Below are 18,978 nucleotides of genomic sequence, written 5' to 3'. Positions count from 1 at the left end.
AAGGTCTTTTTCTGATGTTTTGTCTTATTCTCTCATTTGGAACATACTTCTCTGTATCCTCATTTTGTTTGGCTGTGTTTGTTTCCCTCTGTTAGGCAAAACAAGTACTTCTTTCAGTCTTGAAGAAGTGGCTTTGTGTAGGTGATGAAACTTCTCATTCACCATTGATTAGTTCTTGGTTGTCTCTTGAACCTTTGTGATCGTCTGAACAGCCTGATTTTTATTCTTGATATGTCTGTGTTGTTGATGATATGCCAAGACCTGTCAGTATTCCAAGGAGAGGAATCTTATTCACCTAGTTTCAGGCTGAATGGAAGCCAGACCCTCAGGCAGCAGCTTTTAATATATGCAAATATATACAGTCCTGTGGGGCTACAATTGTAAACTCTGTTGGCCTCCAGATCTAGAGATGGAGGTGTTCCCTGGGCAACAGTTGTAAAAACAGGGCTGCAGATGAGTATATAAGCTCCTTCCTGGGAGGTCTTGTTGAGCTGCAGTGAGGCCAACAGGATGGGCAAGAATAATGTCTCCCTACTTATGTTTCCTGGGAGTGCCTTTGTAGCTACTGTTTGTGTGCGAAACCTGAAGACTCTTTCTTAGGCTGGAGCTCCAGGATAAATAGGCCTTTTTCAAGGAAGACTGGGCGTGCAGTGCCCTGGGGGGGTTGGCCTGCCAAGAACTGTCTTCTGATGGTAAGAGTCCCTTGGAGCTCAGGACCTTCAGCCCTCTTGGCCACCAAGGCCAAGTGAACAAAGGGCATTGTCTCTGTGGTTTGCACACACCTGCTCTGAAAGGTGCGCTCACCAGGTTCAGAAAGGCAGGGGGGAAATGTCTTGACTGCATGTGCCTGAAGGCTTCTGTGATACTGTGGGAAAGTGCCCTGTCTCTGTGCCTGTATGGTCCCAGGTTGGTGGCAGGAGAATGTCACGACTGCTCCCACTTGCCAGTCCAAGCAGGGTATGGGGGATTGCTATGACTGCTCCCACTGCCCAGCTGCAGGAAAGCAGCAGGACGTCACTGAGGCCACTTGTCCCACCAGCCCCAGTGAGGCAGTGACAGGGTGCAGCATCCAGTGTGCTACCCTGGCAGGTTAGGTAGAGAGCACACAAAAGGAGTTAGCCTTGCCTCTGTCTCTGGCAGAGTCCCAACTGTCCCTTACTTCTGCAGCAGATTCCCCCAGATCAGCAAATGAATTCCCTTCAAATTGGTGCTTTTGTGCTTGATCCTGGGATGAGTGAGACTGCAGGTGAGCCTTTAAAATGAGAATCTCAGTTTCCTATAGTACTTTGGGTCCCTTGGACGTCAGCCCTGTTGGTTTTCTAAGCCAGACATTTTTGGTGCAGCTCTGAAGTGTTGGAGTGCCTAATGTGGGGCACCAACCGCTCACTCATCTGGCAGAGGTGCTGGACTGGTGAGATCCCTCTCTGTTGTGTCTCCCTGCCTATTGGGTGTAGGGTTTTTTGGCAAGACAGTGTCTCTACCCCTCTCAATGTGGTCCTTTTATCCTTTGTTGTAGAGAAGCAGTTCATCTAGTTTTCAGATCCTTTTCAGAGAGAAATTGTTAGAAGGTGCAGGAGAGACATGAAGCATCCCCCAAACTGAGAAGGCACTTGGAGACTGGAAAATGAAGTAGGCCACTCCATACAGTTTACACAGTGTTTTACTTCAGGTAACTTACTGACAGGGGGATTGGGTGGAAGACTGACTATTCACAGCAACTGCATAGTTATTCTCTGCCAAATCCAGACCTTAGTCCACAAACCTTATAGAGCAAAGGGACGCACAGAAGGGCACTATACTGAGATCAAAGGGTTCACACACACCGCAGAGAGCTTGAATGTGTCTAATTGACCGCTAACTTTTAATTAGATCTTGCAGCCTCACCTGTGCATCAGGAAGGGGAAAGACTATTATTTCTAAAAGAATAATGGGAGACCAAAACAACCTTCTCCCTATTTTGGTCTTGGTGGGCATTTCTAAGGTATGATTATTCATTTCCATGGAATGGCTACATGGAACCTGTAGCCCCAAGAAAGGTCATTGAGCAACCATGAACAAGATGGAGGGCTAAAGATGGAGTCGGTATTGTCAGCATTCCTACACAAATGATCTACAGGTAGCTGTAGATTTTGTGTGTCCATGGGAGGAGATGAGTTCAGGATCTTCCTATGCTGCCATCTTGGACTCCCTGATTTTTAATACAGTTAATTTGACATAGTCTGCATTCCATTATTCCCCCCACATGTGGTCGATTTCTTTAAAAAATTTTTTATGTTGAAATAGTTACAAATTCTTGGGAAATTGCAAAAATCGTATGGAGAGGTCCACTGGGCACCACTACAGAAGATTCACCCGGTGGTTACATCTTGCATAACTGTAATATAATATCAAACTCTAGAAAATGATATTAGTACAATATGCATATATACCCATATGTCATTTTTTTCAAATGTGTAGTAGATTTACACAGCCACCACCTAATTCAAGATACAGAACTGTTGTGTCACCACCAAGACCTTATTCATGCTACCCCATTATAGTCATATATTTTCTTCACCACCACTGCCCTCCCCTCCCCCGCACCCCGCTGCTGCCACCGACTATGCCTGGCAACCATTGATTTGTTCTCCATCTGTGTAATTTTATTCTTTCAGGAATGTTATATAAATGTAATTGTGTGTGATTCCATACATATGTGGAGTCATATGTGACCTTTAGAGTAGATTTTTTTCACTCAGTGTAATGCTTTTGAGAGTTATCCAAGTTGTTGAATTTGTCAATAGTTAATTCTTTTTTATTATTGAGTAGTAGTGCATGGCATGGATTTACTGGTTGATTTCTTTTTAAATTTGCATATTATAAAATTCTCTCTGATGTATATATAGTTCTATGGATTTTGACAAATGGATAGATTTCTATCTCTACTCTCCCAGTGTCATTCAAACACTTCTGTCATCCCAAAAGCCCCCTCATGCTGCTCCTTTGTAGTCAGCCACTCACCCTTTTCCCCAAAATCCCTGGAAACCACTGATTTATTTTATGTCCTGTTAGGTTCACCTTTTCCACAATGTCATATAACTGGAATTAGGCAATATGTTACCTTTTGGGTCTGACTTCTTTCACTTAGCAAAACAAATGTAAGATTCCATATTGTTGTATGAATTGTTCCTTTTATTGCTGAATGGTATTGTTGTATTCTAGTATATGGATGTACCACAGTTGTTTGTTCATTTGCATGTTGAAAAAAATCTGAATTGTTTCCAGATTATGGCAACTGTGAATAAAACTGCTATAAACATTTGATTACAAACTTTTATATGAACATAAATTTTCATTTCTCTTAGATAGATATCTGAGAGTAGGATGGTTGTGTCATATAGTGGGTGTATGTTTCACTTGATAAGAAATTGCCAAACCATTTTGCAGAGTTGCTGCATTTTTTTGCATTTCCTCGGGTGGTGTATGAGAATTCCAGTTGTGTTATCACCAGTACTTGCAGTTGCTTTTTGTTAATTGAAATTATTATTTAGATAGTTGTGGATTCATATGCAGTTGTAAGAAATAATACAGAGAGACCCAATATACCTTGCACCTAATGTCTCCTAATGGTACATCTTGCAAAACTGTAGTACAATATCACAGGCAAAATAACAGCAATGATACAATCCACCAATCTTGTTCAGATTTCCCTACTTGTGCTTTTACTTGTGCTCCTGTCTGTGCATTGGGGTGTGTGTGTGTGTGTGTGTGTGTGTGTGTGTGTGTGTGTGTGTTTGGTTCCCTACAGTTTATCACACGTGTAGGTTTGTATGTCCAGCACCACAGTCATGATCCAGGGGAGCTCCATGACCACAAGGGTCCCTCATTTTGTCCTTTCATAAACATAACCATCTCTTTCTTGTACACCATACCTCATGCCTGACTCTGGCAACCACTAATATGTTCTCCGTTTCTATAATTTTGTCATTTCAAGAATGTTACCTATACAACTCAACAATAAAAAGACAAATAAACTCTTTAATGGACAAAGGACATCAATAGCCATTTCTCTAAAGAAGATATACAAATGAATAATAAGCACATAAAAGATGTTCAACATAATGTCATTAGGGAGATGCAAATCAAAATCGCAGTTAGGTATCCCTTCAGAGCCATGAAAATTGCTCTAATTCTTTTTAAAAAGGATAGTAAGTATCGGAAACGATGTAGAGAACTTCGAACCCTTGTACATTGCTTTTGGAAATGTAAAATGTAGTGGCTGTGGGAGACAGTTGGACAGTTCCTCAAAAAGTTAAATGCAAATGCTGTATCACTTAGCAATTCTTCTACTAAACCCAAGACAATTGAAAACATGTTCACACAAAAACTTGTACATGAATATTGAAAGCAACATTATTCATGATAGCCAAAAGGTGGTTGTTGGAAACAACCCAAGTGCCCATCCACTGATGACTAGATAAAATGTGTTCTATCTGTACAGTGGGATATTATACAGACATAAAAGGGAATGAAGTACTGATACATGCTGCAACATGGATGAACCTTGAAAGCATTACATTAAATGAAAGAAGCCGAGCACAAAAAGGCCACTTATTCTGTGATTCCATTTAAATGAAGTATCTAGAATAGGCAAGTCCATAGAGATAGAAAGCAGATTAGTGGTTCTCAGAAACTAGTGGGTGTGTGGAATGGTGAGTGACTGCTAACAGGTATGGGTGTTTTTTGTTTTTTGTTTTTTGTTGTTGTTTTTGTTTTTTTTTTTTTTTGGAGGCGATGAAACTGTTCTGTAATGTTAAAACTTACATCTACACGAATACCTGCATGTGGATGTTTATAGCAGTTTTAATTGCCAAAACTTGTAAGCTACTAAGATGTCCTTCAGTAGATGAATGGATCGTTGATCCAGACAATAGAATATTAGTGCTAAAAGAAATGAACTATCAAGCCATGAAAAGACATGGAGAAACTTTAAATGTGTATTACTAAGTGAAAGAATCCAACCTGTAAAGGCTTCATACTGCATGATTCCAATTATCTACCAGTTCTGTATGATAACTGTAATGGTAGATAAATATCATTACAGATTTCTCAAAACCACAGAATGTACAACACCAAGAGTTAACCCTAATATAAACTGTGGACTTTGGGTGATTGTGTCATTGCAGATTAATTGATTGTAACAAACGTACCACGCTGGTGGGGTGTTGATAGTGAGGTGGGCAGTGCATATGTGTGGGCTTTGGGTATATGGGAACTCTCTTATTTCTGCTCAGTTTTGTTGTGAACACAAAGCTGCTTCAAAAAAAAATATCCACTTAAAAGTTCTGAAACTAGATAATGATGATTGTTGCACAACACTGTGAATATACTAAAAAAAACACTGAATTGGGAATTGTGAAAGGTGAATTTTATAATATGTGAATTAAAGCACAATTGTAAAATAAGGAACGTGTTTCAAGAACATTATATAAATGGGCCCAAACAGTATATTGGGATTGGATTTTTTCACTCAGCTTAATTGCTAGAAATTCATCCAAGTTGTTGCTAGTGTCACTATTTCGTTCCCTTTTGTTGTCGAGCAGTCCTCCATGGTAGGATGTACCACAGTTTATCTCACTATTCACCTGGTAGCATTTGTCTGTTTATTTCCATTATTAGCTATTTTGAATAAATCTGTAAACATTTAGATACAGGTTTTTATTTATTTTTATTTTTTTATTATTTTTTAATATATAATTTATTGTCAAATTTGTTTCCATACAACACCCAGTGTTCATCCCAACAGGTGCCCTCCTCAATGCCCATCTGTCACTTTCCCCTCTCCCCCACCCCCATCAACCCTCAGTTTGTTGTCAGTATTTAAGAGTCTCTTATGGTTTGGCTCCCTCCCTCTCTAACTTTTTTTTTCCTTCCCCTCCCCCCTGGTCTTCTGTTAAGTTTCTCAGAATCCACATCTGAGCGAAAATATATGGTATCTGTCTTTCTGTGCCTGACTTATTTCCCATAGCATAATACTCTCCAGTGCCATCCACGGTTGCTACAAATGGCCAGATTTCATTCTTTCTCATTGCCAAGTAGTATTCTATTGTATATATAAACCACATCTTCTTTTTTTTTTTGTTGTTAATTTTTTTTTTTCAACGTTTATTTATTTTTGGGACAGAGAGAGACAGAGCATGAACGGGGGAGGGGCAGAGAGAGAGGGAGACACAGAATCGGAAACAGGCTCCAGGCTCTGAGCCATCAGCCCAGAGCCCGACCCGGGGCTCGAACCCACAGACCGTGAGATCGTGACCTGGCTGAAGTCGGACACTTAACCGACTGCGCCACCCAGGCGCCCCAAACCACATCTTCTTTATCCATTCGTCAGTTGATGGACATTTAGGCCCTTTCCATAATTTGGCTATTGTTGAAAGTGCTGCTGTAAACATTGGGGTACAAGTGCCCCTGTGTATCAGCACTCCTGTATTCCTTGGGTAAATTCCTAGCAGTGCTATTGCTGGGTCATAGGGTAGGTCTATTTTTAATTTTTTGAGGAACCTCCACACTGTTTTCCAGAGTGGCTGCACCAGTTTGCATTCCCACCAACAGTGCAAGAGGGTCCCTGTTTCTCTACATCCTCTCAGCATCTGTAGTCTGATTTGTTCAGTTTAGCCACTCTGACTGGCATGAGGTGGTATCTCAGTGTGGTTTTGATTTATATTTCCCTGATGAGGAGTGACGTTGAGCATCTTTTCATGTGCCTGTTGGCCATCTGGATGTCTTCTTCTTTTTTTTTTTTTTATTTTTTTTATATATGAAGTTTATTGTCAAATTGGTTTCCATACAACACCCAGTGCTCATCCCAATGGATGTCTTCTTTAGAGAAGTGTCTGTTCATGTCTTCTGCCCGCTATTTCACTGGATTATTTGTTTTTCAGATGTGGAGTTTGGTGAGTTCTTTATAGATTTTGGATACTAGCCCTTTATCCGGTATGTCATTTGCAAATATCTTTTCCCATTATTTTGGTTGCCTTTTAGTTTTGTTGATTGTTTCCTTTGCAGTGCAGAAGTACCTTTGTAAATCTACCTTTGTAGATGTGTCAAGTAAGAAATTGCTGCAGCTGAAGTCACAGAGTTTTTTCCCTGCTTTCTCCTCTAGGGTTTTGATGGTTTCCTGTCTCACGTTTAGGTCCTTCATCCATTTTGAATTTATTTTTGTGAATGGTGAAAGAAAGTGGTCTAGTTTCATTCTTCCGCATGTTGCTGTCCAGTTCTCCCAGCACCATTTGTTAAAGAGACTTTTTTCCATTGGATATTCATGCCTGCTTTGTCAACGATGAGTTAGCCATACATTTTTGGGTCCAATTCTGGATACAGGTTTTTATTTTATTTATTTATTTATTTTTAATTTTTTTTTTCAATGTTTATTTATTTTTGGGACAGAGAGAGACAGAGCATGAATGGGGGAGGGGCAGAGAGAGAGGGAGACACACAGAATCGGAAACAGGCTCCAGGCTCTGAGCCATCAGCCCAGAGCCCGACGCGGGGCTCGAACTCACGGACAGCGAGACCGTGACCTGGCTGAAGTCGGACGCTTAACCGACTGCGCCACCCAGGCGCCCCAGGATACAGGTTTTTAAATAAACATAAGTTTTCATTTCTCTGGGATAAATGCTTAAGAGTAAAGTTACTGAGTTATATGGTAATTGTATGTTAGCTTTATAACAAACTACCAAACTGTTTTCCAGAGTTGCTCTATCATTTTACATTCCCACCCAGCAAACAATTTCTCACCAACATTTGGTTTTGCCATTATTTTTCATTTTAGCCATTGTAATAGGTCTGTAGTGATCTGTCGTTGTAATTTTAATCTGCATTTCCTTGAATGCTAATGATTGTGAACATCTTTTCATGTGCTTATTCCTTCTAAATACAGAATCTAGTTAAGCCTCTAGATTCTTCTACCATTTTACCCATGATACAAAAGAGAAACAAGTTAAATGGTATCCTGGAGAAGCAATCAGTCAAATTCAGAATGTAGGACATTCTATGGGCTACATGTACTAATTTCTACAACAAATCAATGGCTTGGGGGGAAAATGTGTGTATGGGATGGACTATTACAGAAGGAAAGAGACTTAAGAGAACTAATAACTAGATGCCACATGTGGACCTTGTTTGGATTTTGATTTGAAAAAGCAAACTAAAAACATCTTTGAGACAATTGGGAAAACCTGAAAATGGACTACACCTTACTAAGGAATAACTGTTATTTAGACATGTTAATGGTATGGTTGTTATATGAGATGAAATTCTTATCAGGTAGAGATCAATACTGAATTACTTATATGGTAATGACATATCTAGGATATGTTTTAAATAGTCTCGCAAAAAAGAACAAAGGAAAAAAAATGAAATTGGAGTAGAAGAGCAAAGAAAAAAGGTTGACAAAATATTGGTAGTTATTGAAAATGAGTGATGCTACCTGAGGGTGTATTTTAATATTCTTTCTACTTAAGATGTCTGACATTTTCTATGGTAAAACGTTTGGGAAAGTGTTGATTGAAATAGCGTTTTGTATTTTAAAATAAAACACAAATGGTTGTTGCTCCGAAGGCACTTGAAGTTTTCTGTTACAAAACAGAGTCTTCCTTGAGGAAAAAATATATCTGATTCTGAAGGACAAATAATTGAAGTTTCTTTTTTAAAAAAATTCAGGCAGAAGAAAACAAAAGATTGAGGGAACTTCAGATTGAACAAGAAGAAAAATTGGCTATGGAATTGGCCAAACTAAAACATGAAAGTCTAAAGGATGAAAAGATGAGGCAACAAGTAAGAGAAAACAGGTATCTTGGCTTTTATAAATTTCAGTTATTTTGTTTTTGCCTTTAAACTATTTATGTTGTGCTTGGCACCTGAAAGTGAAATTTCTTTCTTTGTATCATTGCACTTAGTTAATATTTTGTCTGGAAATGCTTATTGCTTTAAGTCCTGTATATATTCATTTGAGAAAAGAAGTTGTATTCAAAGTAGTGTTTAAGGTGAAAATAAATATCAGTTTCTTATCTTTCCTCTAAATGTAATTTTTTAAATGACCTAAAAAATAGACTCATGAATCCTACTCTTAAGTGAAACCTTACATAATTTAATTTTCCAGCCCAGTATTACTGGAAAGTGGCTGGTCAGCTATGGGTTAACACCTCTAGTGATTGCCATAGAACTTCTATTTTCATTCAGCTGTAACTCTGAATATCTTTCCCCCATATTGTTTCAAAATTAATTTCCTTGTAACTTTCATGAATTTATCTCATTTTTGTTATCTAATAAAAAACAAACAAATTTAGTGCTTATTAGGGATATCCTTTCATATTTATGAATCCCATAAATGTTTTATTATATAAGTTAAACATCCTTCATTCCTTCATTTGTTTCACATATAGTATAATTTCAAGCTTCACCATCCTGGTTCTCTTCTGTAGATACACTTTACATGATTATTGGTCCTTAACAAAATATTACCCCCATAATTATGTGTAATGCTCCAGGGTATTGCTTAATACCCCTAGTAGAGGGACTGTTAACCACATTGTTCTAAAATATGTTTCTTAATGTTGCCTAAGACAGAATTACTTATTAGGAGCAGCCATGTCACGCCTATACTTACATAGTTGAATATAATAGAAATTTATTTACTTTGATAATTGTTACATTTTATCTTAACTGAGCCAAACTTCCTGTAGGATATTATATGACCCATGGGTGACCCTCAGGGATTCTAAACTTCATTAATTTATATTTATATGTTTGACAGATGTACCCATGTGTGTTTTTCTGGGTCTACAACTTTTATCAAATTCTTTTATTAACTCTTAAAGATTTAAAATTGCCACTAATGTCTTCGTATTGTTCTAGTCGCAAACCGTCTTTTTGGACATTAATTCTCCAATCATATGAGCTATCCCTTGTGGTTTTATGTTATCTGAAGATGAAACAAATATTTCATCATATTTTTGTCTAATTCACTGATCTAAAAATGAAATGGAGGAACTTTCTACTTCTAGCAATTTTTAGACAAAGTGATTCCAATAATTGCTCCCTCTGAGAACAGGTTATCTGGAGAAAGTATAAAAGCCAGATCTGGGAAAGAAGAAAACCTGAATGGTAAGCTTGGCATTTGAAGCTGCATTTCTTTTGGAAGCTTTGCTGATTCCAAAAGTATGGCTGAGAGTTAAGAGAACTGAAGCAGAGCCTAGCCAATAAGCATATGGCAAGGTGTTCAACATTTTGATGAACTTTATGTTTAAGATTTTTGCACCTTCGTGTATGTTTTACTTCACTAATACAGAATTCAATTTGATTTTATTAGAAAGAAACAGATGAAGAGAGTCATGTGCAAGCAGGCCAGTGGAAAATATCCAGAATGAAGCACAGAGAGACAAAAAGATAGAAAAATAGAAAAGAAAGCTTGAAAGAGATAAGGGCTATGATGGAAATTTTAACAGATGTATGATTTTAGTTCTGGTAGTAGAAATAGAAGAGGATGATGCAAAAAACAGTATTTGAAGAGATATTGGCCAAGAATGTCCAAAAATGATAAAAGACATAAAGCCACAGGTTAAAACACAACAAATGTTGAAAACTATACCTGTACTTATCCTAGTCAAACTTCTGAAATCCAACAATAAATAAAACTATGAAAATCACAAAAGCAGCCCCTCAAAAGACTATTACGTTCAAAGGAGCAACAATCAGAAGTACAACTCGATTTTGATAGTAACAGTGAAAACGAGAAGTCCATGTATTGAAAGGGCTGAAAGAAAATAATGGCCCATCTAGAATGCTATATTTTTGAAAATTTTCTTCAAATTTTAGGCAGAAGTCATTCAGCTGAGTGCTTTTTCAAATAGCGTATGCTACTTCTTAGCAGTGTCAAAACTGCTAAGAGTTTTTAATTTTGTGCATAAGCCGTGATGGAATTGTGACTGACGTGCAGTAAGGGACCAGTTTTCTGATCAGTGTTTTCATCTGCAAATTGGCAGTTCTCAAATCAAGGAAATGTTTGCAGTGGTACTCAAAATACATCCTAAGTGATTAAAAACCATGTATAGTAAGATTAGCCTCTTTAACTCTAAAAGAAATGAATTTTTAAAACCCAAGGTAAATTTTTAAGGCTCATTGACATTTATTTTGAAAATAATTGACTTTGAAAGTCATGAGATTCTTTGTTATTTGATCTTTGAACACATGTTTTTTAATCCAAGAAAATATTTAAAAGACAGTTTAATTTTATCACTGCTTTTACCTTGAGATGGGACAATCACTTCCTATTTTTATTTTTTTATTTTTTTAGTCACTTCCTATTTTTAGAAGTCTTTTTTAAAATTATACCACAGATCAGGAATTATATGTGTGATTAATAATTTCAGTGATTTAAAATTATTATGCTTAATTATATGATTAATTATACAATTTATAATTACATAATTAGCAGCTATACATGTACTATATAGTTAATATATAGTTTTATAAAAGCAAAAACAAGTATCTCATATATAATTGATAGTTAAGTTTAGCAAACACTGGCTCAAAGAGGAGACAGAGATAGGCTTCCTTTATTAAACACATAGCCACTTTGTTCCTGATGGCAGTACAGTTCGAACAGTCAAAGGTTCATAGCAACCAAGTGAATGCTGAATCAAGAAAAAGGCAACTTATAAATGGCAGCAAAGCTTTGTAGTTTTTTCATTTGTCCTTGCTCCATCCCCTCCCAGCTCTAAGGCAGGCTTGAAAGTAGTAGCCCATATTGTGAGTATCTGTCCCTCATTCTGGAGAGAGGAGAGCAGATCAGATCTTATTAGAAAATTATTATGTATGTATGTTTGAACCTACCTGGTAGCTACCTGTAGGATTGACACAAGATACTCATCTCTGTTACACATAACTCCTAACCAACTCAGACTAGAAAAGCAAATTACATCTCTGATAAGATTTTAATATCCTTGGGGCACCTGGGTGGCTCAGTCATTTAAGTGTCTGACTTCTGCTCAGGTCATGATCTCATGGCTGCATCAGGCTCTGTGCTGATAGCTCGGAGTCTGGAGCCTGCTTCAGATTCTGTGTCTCCCTCTCTGTTTCTGCCCCTCCCTGTCCATTCTCTCTCTCTCTCTCTCTCTCTCTCTCAAAATAAACATTAAAAAACTTAAAAAAAAAAAGAATTTAATATCCAGAATATATAAATGATTCCTACAATTCAACAGTTTGGACATAGGCAAAGTACTTAAGAGATTTCTCCAAAGAAGACAGACAAGGGGCAATAAGCGCATGAAAAAAACACTCAACATCATTAAGTCATTAGGGAAATTGATAGGATAGCTTTAATAAAAAAATGGAAAGTAAATGCTGGTGAAGATGTGGATAAATTGGAACCCTTGGACATTGCTGGTAGGAACATAAAATGGTGCAAGCACTGTGGAAAATAGTTTGACGATTCTCAAAAAGTTAAATATAGAACCGCCATATGATCTATCTAGGTAGATACCCACAAGGATTGAAAATTGAGGCTTAATCAGATATTTGTACATTAATGTTTAATGCAGCATTATTCACAATAGCAAAAGGTAGGAACAACCCCGTTGTCCATCAACAACTTTGGTATGTATATACAGTGGAATATCATTCAGTTATGAAAAGGAATGAAGTTCTGATACATGCTACAATATGGCTGAACCTTGAAAGCAATATGTTAAGTGCAGTAAGCCAGACACAACAGGATAAATACTGTGTAAATCCACTTATGTGAAATAACTAGAACAGGTAAATTTGTAGAGACAAAAAGTAGTTAGAGATTACCAGAGGCTAGGAAAAGAGAGGAATGGGAAGTTACTGCTTAAATGAGTACAGCATTTCTATTTCGAATGATGAAAAAGTTTTAGAAATAGTGATGATGGTTGTAGAACATTGTGAATGCAACTAACACCACTGAATTGTACACTTAAAATAGTTAAAAATGGCAAAATTTTTCTTTTTTGTATTGTACCACAATAAAAAATTATAATATGAAAACCCTCAAACTTATGGGGTTTAGCTAAAGCTGTTGCTCAAGAGTAATTTATAATCTGAAATGACTATTAGAAATGAAGGCTCCATCTGGATATTAGAGAATGTACAGCAAATTTCCATCTGGAATGATTATAAAAAGAATGTAGGAAGAGAATAATAAGAGCAGAAACAAATGAATTAGAATGTAAACATAAAGTAGAATCAAAGCCAAGAATTGTGCCTTTAAAAAGGCTAATAAAATTGATTACCTCTGGTTAGAATGGTATAGTGTAAAAGAGAATGAATGCATAAATAACCAATTTTAGGAATGGATGATAAGATATCACTGTAGATCATACAAATGTTTACTAGATCATAGCAAGATATTGTGAATAATTTGATACAAATAAATTTGAAAATTAGATAAATTCTTAAATAGAACTATTTACCAAACTGGCATATGTAGAAACAGAAACATAAATGTTTCTATAACTTTTAAAGATATTACACCTATAATTAACCTTTTTCACAAAGAAACCTACATAGCTAGGTGGTTGGTGAATTTTACCAAACATTCAAATAATAACCCTGATCTCACATAGTTTTGCAGAGTGGGAAAAGAAGAAACACTTTCCAATTGATTGTAATCAGATCAGTATCTGAGTAGGGTAAGAACCTTATAGACTAATTTTTCTCTTGAGTTTAGCTACTGTAATCTGAAATTAGTTAATATCAATTCCAACAGTGTGTGAGAAAGATAAAAATCTGACTAAATTTAACTTATTCTAAGAATACAAAGTTGTTTTAACATTAGAAAATCAGTAAGTGTAATTCATCCGATGAACAGAATATAATAGAAAAACTGTATGAGCAGAAAAAACCAATTGGTGGAAATCAACATCACTCTAAGATTAAAAGAGGATTAGCAAATTAGGAATAAAAGGAGTTTACAGTAACATCATACTTAATGGCAAACATTAAACACTTTACTTATATTAAGAAGACAGGAATGCTTGCTATAACAACTTCTCTTAATAATTGTATTAGGGACACTAGCCAGTGCAATAAGGCAAGAAAAGTAAATGAAAGTTGTTAGGATTGGCAGTAAAGAAATAGAACTTTTATTATTACCAGATGATATGATTGTGTATCTAGAGAATCCAAAGAATCTATGTATAAATTATAAGAATAAGTTCAGCAGTGTTGTTGGATGTGAAGTCAATATACAACATTAATTGTATTTCTGTAAATTAGCAACAATTAATGAAAGTTTTAAAATAATTTGTACAAGAGCATATAAAAGTAAGTAACTAATGAAAGAGGTGTAAAACCTCAACACTGAAAAAAAACTATTATCAATAGAGTTTTTAAAAACCTAAATAATTGGAAGGATGTGCCATGTTTATAAAATTGAAGACTCAGTATTGTAAACATGTCAAACCGATTTATAAATTCAGGATAATCCTAATCAGAATCTCAGCCAGTATTGTTTATTATGACATTTGACAAGCTTATTCTCAAATGTATATGGAAATGCAAAGTACCTAGAATGGCTAAGACAATCTTTAAGAAGACCAAAATTGGAGACTTATTCTTTAGGATATGAGTACTTATTATAAAGCTGTAATAATTAAGATATTGTGGTTTTAGCACAGAATAAACAAATGGATTGATGAAATAGGATGGAGCAGATCTTTTCAACCAGAAAATTTAAACCCTAATGGCCTACGGCATCTGTAATGAATTAACTTACTTCCTGTGGATCTAAAACAATGCCTGCTATGTACTGTCTATGAGAGAATTAAAATATAGACTCCGTTTTCTGTGAGGCTTAGTTCTCTTATGGAACCCCAGTTGAGGAACGATGGGATGGGATATTAAAAAATGGATCCATGCATATATACACACTTAAACTTTATGACACTGCAAATCCCTGGCACTACAATGGTAGTGCAGAACATTCAGAAATGGACATTTTTATAAAATGGTACTGCATCAATTAAATAGCCATATATACAAAAATGAACTTGATTTTTTACCTCATTCTACACACAGAATTCAATTCTTGAATGATTATAGTCTAAAAATCAATGGTGAAACAAAATTTTGAGAGACTAACAAAAGAAAATAACTTTATGTCTGTGCAGTAGGCAACATTTCTTAAAACATGACACATAAGTCATTGACAATGAAGAAACAGATGGGTGAATTAGAAAACTTCTCTTCATCTAAAGAAACAGCTATAAGAGTAAGTACAGACTGGAATAAAATATTTGCAATGATTGTAACTAACAAGAGACTTATATTAAGAACATACAAAGAACTCTTCTGTAACAAGAAGTAGACAATTTAGTCTAAAAGTGGGCAAAAAATTCTTGAACAAAAACTTCACAGAAGATGAATGACTTCACAGAAATGATTCAAACATATGAAGAGGTCTGAGTTTCATTTTATTAGGGAAACAAATTAAAACCACAGTGATATTTTACCCACAAGAGTGGTTCAAATGAAAAAGAATGACACGACTAAAAAGTGTTGTTGGGATGTGTAGCAGTGGGAGTACTGAAGCACTATGAGTGTAAATCTCTGTACAGAGCATGGAAAGCTGGCATTTTCTATGAAATTTGAATACAGCCTACCCTGTGACTCAGAAATCTCATTCCTAGGTATATATCCAGTAGAAATCTGTGCATTTGTCCTTCAAATGAAAGTCATTTATTTACATGTTAGTTGTTTGGAATTTGATGCACTTTGTTTTGGAGAGGTAATATTATAAATTGGGATTGGGTATGTACATTGGCTTACTAATATTAGTACCTAACTCTAATCCAACAAAAACTCTTGTAAATATGTCAGCTCCTTAGAGTAAAATATGTGGACTAACCTCGAAACTTAATCCTCACTTATATTATTACTTTTATGAAAGAAGGCAATCTTGTGTCCCATACATTTACAACTACAACAGTGAGGGCAAGAAGGACACATCACAACACCAAGAATAGCTCTCTTCCCTACCCATGATTATCTCTTTGGAGGTTTAGGGTACTTCTAAATTGTTTATAATTAGGTGAGTGCCTCTGTTCTAGTAAGAATTAAGATGTGCTTTAAAAATTTTTTTTTAATTTAACTTAATTTTTTGAAACAGCATGCACAAGTCAAGGAAGGGGAGAGGGAGAGGGTGACAGAGAATCTTAAGCAGGCTCCATGATCTACACGGGGGCTCCCATGACCTTGGGATCATGATCTGAGCTGAAATTAAGAATCAGATGCTCAGCTTATAGAGCCACCCCAGTGCCCCAAGATGTGCTTCTAAGTGACATCTAAGTACCCTTCCGACTCAGAATTCTCATATTCAGAAATATGACTGGCACATTAAAATGAAAAGTTGTGTATGGCATATTATTTTCCACTATAGTTAGGGAAGGGATAGATTGAAAAGCAGTTCAGAGGTTTTCTGAGGGTGATCCTCATTTTTAACAGGTAAGTAAACAAGCCCAGAGAAGTGAAGCAAACTTGCCCATGGTCATTCCTCTCCATCATTAATCATCAAAAAATAGTCATGGCTTTCAGAGTGTTTACAACCCTTCCACTATAGTTCTTGTAGCTCAATAGTGTCGGTAGCTGGACAGAAATTTTAACCAATATTGCTAAAGCATCTTCTCTGAGTCAGGCACTGGCAAAAAGATTTTTAGTGATGATTATTGGAAATAAAACAGTTGTTTTGTCTGGAAAATTAATTATAATGCCTCATTTTCATTCTGATTTTTCTTTGGATGAAGAGAGAAAAGAGTATTACTTTCAAGATATTTAATATAAATATACATTTAGAAAAAAATTATTTTAAATTTCAGGTACAGATTTTTAAGATGAAAATGTGGTCCTCAATTTTAAATTTCTGTCTTTTTTTTTTTAAAACAGTATTGAGCTCAGAGAATTGGAGAAGAAATTAAAAGCAGCTTACATGAATAAAGAAAGGGCAGCTCAGATTGCAGAGAAGGATGCCATTAAACATGAGCAAATGGTAATCATGTTTCTGGTCATTATGTTTTCTATATTTTTAGCTTCATTTAGAAAATCAACAATAGACCAATTTTTTGAAAATTGCTACATACTATGAAGAATTTACACTGCTAGATTTCTTAAATACTTTTATGCTTTTCAGATCCTTAAGGTATAGAAACTCAGAAATTATTCAATAGTGAGCCTTGTTTAATTTAATATTAGAGCCTTTCAGAGACACAAAGAATGTGGTTGCTGTTTAGAATGAATAGCTATACTCAGTAAGTCTGAGCATTCTTTGTGGTCTCTGACTGATAATTCTTTGACAAACCAATACAGTACAAGTTGTTAGTGTGATCAATTCATTTTAGAATGTTACTAGGTTTTTCATTTGTTAAATGTCTTAAAAAGTGAAGTATTTTATAATTTTAAGCAGGAAACTTTCATGTTTTGTAAGTAGCTATCTTTTTATCTTTTTCCTCTATGTTTATTCCCTTTTCTAACACCTGACATACTGCCAGATTCAGGGCAAGAGTTACTCTTGGGCAAAGGAGTTTTAGACACACTCACTAGTGGTGCTACAGTAAATGTAAAATAGGGTTTATTGAGTTAATTCTGAAAAGCAGTGTGCACACCATCACTTGAGCCCTCATGGTCCCCTGGAAAGGCTAGACATAGATGAAAAGGTCTGATTGCAATAGTACACAATCTTTTCTCTCGTTTCTCTATTAATACGTAAAGCATTTTGGTTGTAGAGTTTCCTCTCTCTTGGATCCCTTTCAAGGATTATAAGCTATTAAAGAGAAGAGGTAGAGGTAAATGTTGTGGCTTTTAAAGTTATATTTTAGGTTAAAAAGAAAAAAAAAACAAGTTGCAGAAAAATCAAGTTGGAGAGAAATACACATCACAGACCATCTTTATTTTTTAAAAACTGTATATTAACATGTGTATATATATCAACACATATATGTTGATGCACACATACAATTAGAGGAATAATATCAAAATACTTAACCAGCACAATGCAACATAGGCATCTCATAAGAATAGATGCTGGCCACAGTGATGTGCATGCATGTGTGTTAGTATAGGAAAATTCTGAAGGGTTGCACAGCATGCTGTTAACTGGGATTGCCTTTCGCATGGCAGGTGGTAGGAGAGCATGAGGAGACCTCATTTCCTAAGCCATGTAGTTCTTTTCTACCCTTTCAAAAATAAAGTGGAACTGGGGCAACTGGGTGGCTCAGTTGGTTAAGCTGAGCTAAGAGTTGGTCCAACTCTTGATTTTGGCTTAGGTCATGATCTCATGCTTCGTGAGATCAACCCAACATCTTTGTGAGATTTTCTCTCTCCCTCTCTGCTCCTCCCCTCATGTTCTCTCTTTCTTTCTCTCTCAAAATAAATAAAATTAAAAACAAAAATAAAGTAGAACATAAACAGTGTACTCTTTGACCAGTAGTTTGCAGTTTTATTCTGATCATTGAAGTTTTTCCAGGTAGTTGTATATTTAAGTCTGACTCCTGAAAGAATTGCCACTATTTTCTAAATAGAGTGAGTCCACAAAAATTACAGTCAAATAGTCCTACAATTTGACTAGGTGTCGAGATACCTAGGTGCCAATATGGGCTCTGTCTGAGCTTTAGTCTTCTTAAATCTGTGAAATGAGAACATTGTATGTCTATTAAGTGTGTGGCAGTGTGTACATAAATGTTTTTGTCATTTCACATTTTTTTAAAGAACCCAATACAACACGTGCTAAGAAAGTAGAAGAGAAAAAATTTTGGTCAAGTCATATTCATAGTGTATATGTTAAAAGCCTCAATTAGATTAGGAATGGCATTCACATTCGCATTTTAATCTTTTCTTGTCTATTTGATGCTATTTGGTATGTGATCATAATGGTCGAGGGTAATAAAAATTGCCTCAGTATATTTAATTTACAACTTACTTTGTTAAGTG

At 35.9% G+C, this 18,978-nt stretch overlaps 1 protein-coding gene across 1 annotated transcript in view; it reads left to right on the top strand.

Moving 5' to 3' along the window:
* The window catches only part of MNS1 (meiosis specific nuclear structural 1), a 48,887-nt gene that overhangs the window by 10,848 nt on the left and 19,061 nt on the right, over positions 1 to 18,978 (top strand). Inside the window, exons 3-4 of the mRNA XM_040492772.1 lie at positions 8,701 to 8,828; positions 16,939 to 17,041. Coding sequence (XP_040348706.1) covers positions 8,701 to 8,828; positions 16,939 to 17,041 — 231 coding nt within the window. The remainder of the gene's footprint in view (positions 1 to 8,700; positions 8,829 to 16,938; positions 17,042 to 18,978) is intronic.

This window comes from Herpailurus yagouaroundi, unplaced genomic scaffold, assembly GCF_014898765.1.
Source record: "Herpailurus yagouaroundi ecotype Mexico unplaced genomic scaffold, PumYag 184, whole genome shotgun sequence".
NCBI classification, from domain to species: domain Eukaryota; kingdom Metazoa; phylum Chordata; class Mammalia; order Carnivora; family Felidae; genus Herpailurus; species Herpailurus yagouaroundi.
Note: the sequence above shows the minus strand (reverse complement) of the source record. Positions and strands in the feature narration are given on the sequence as shown.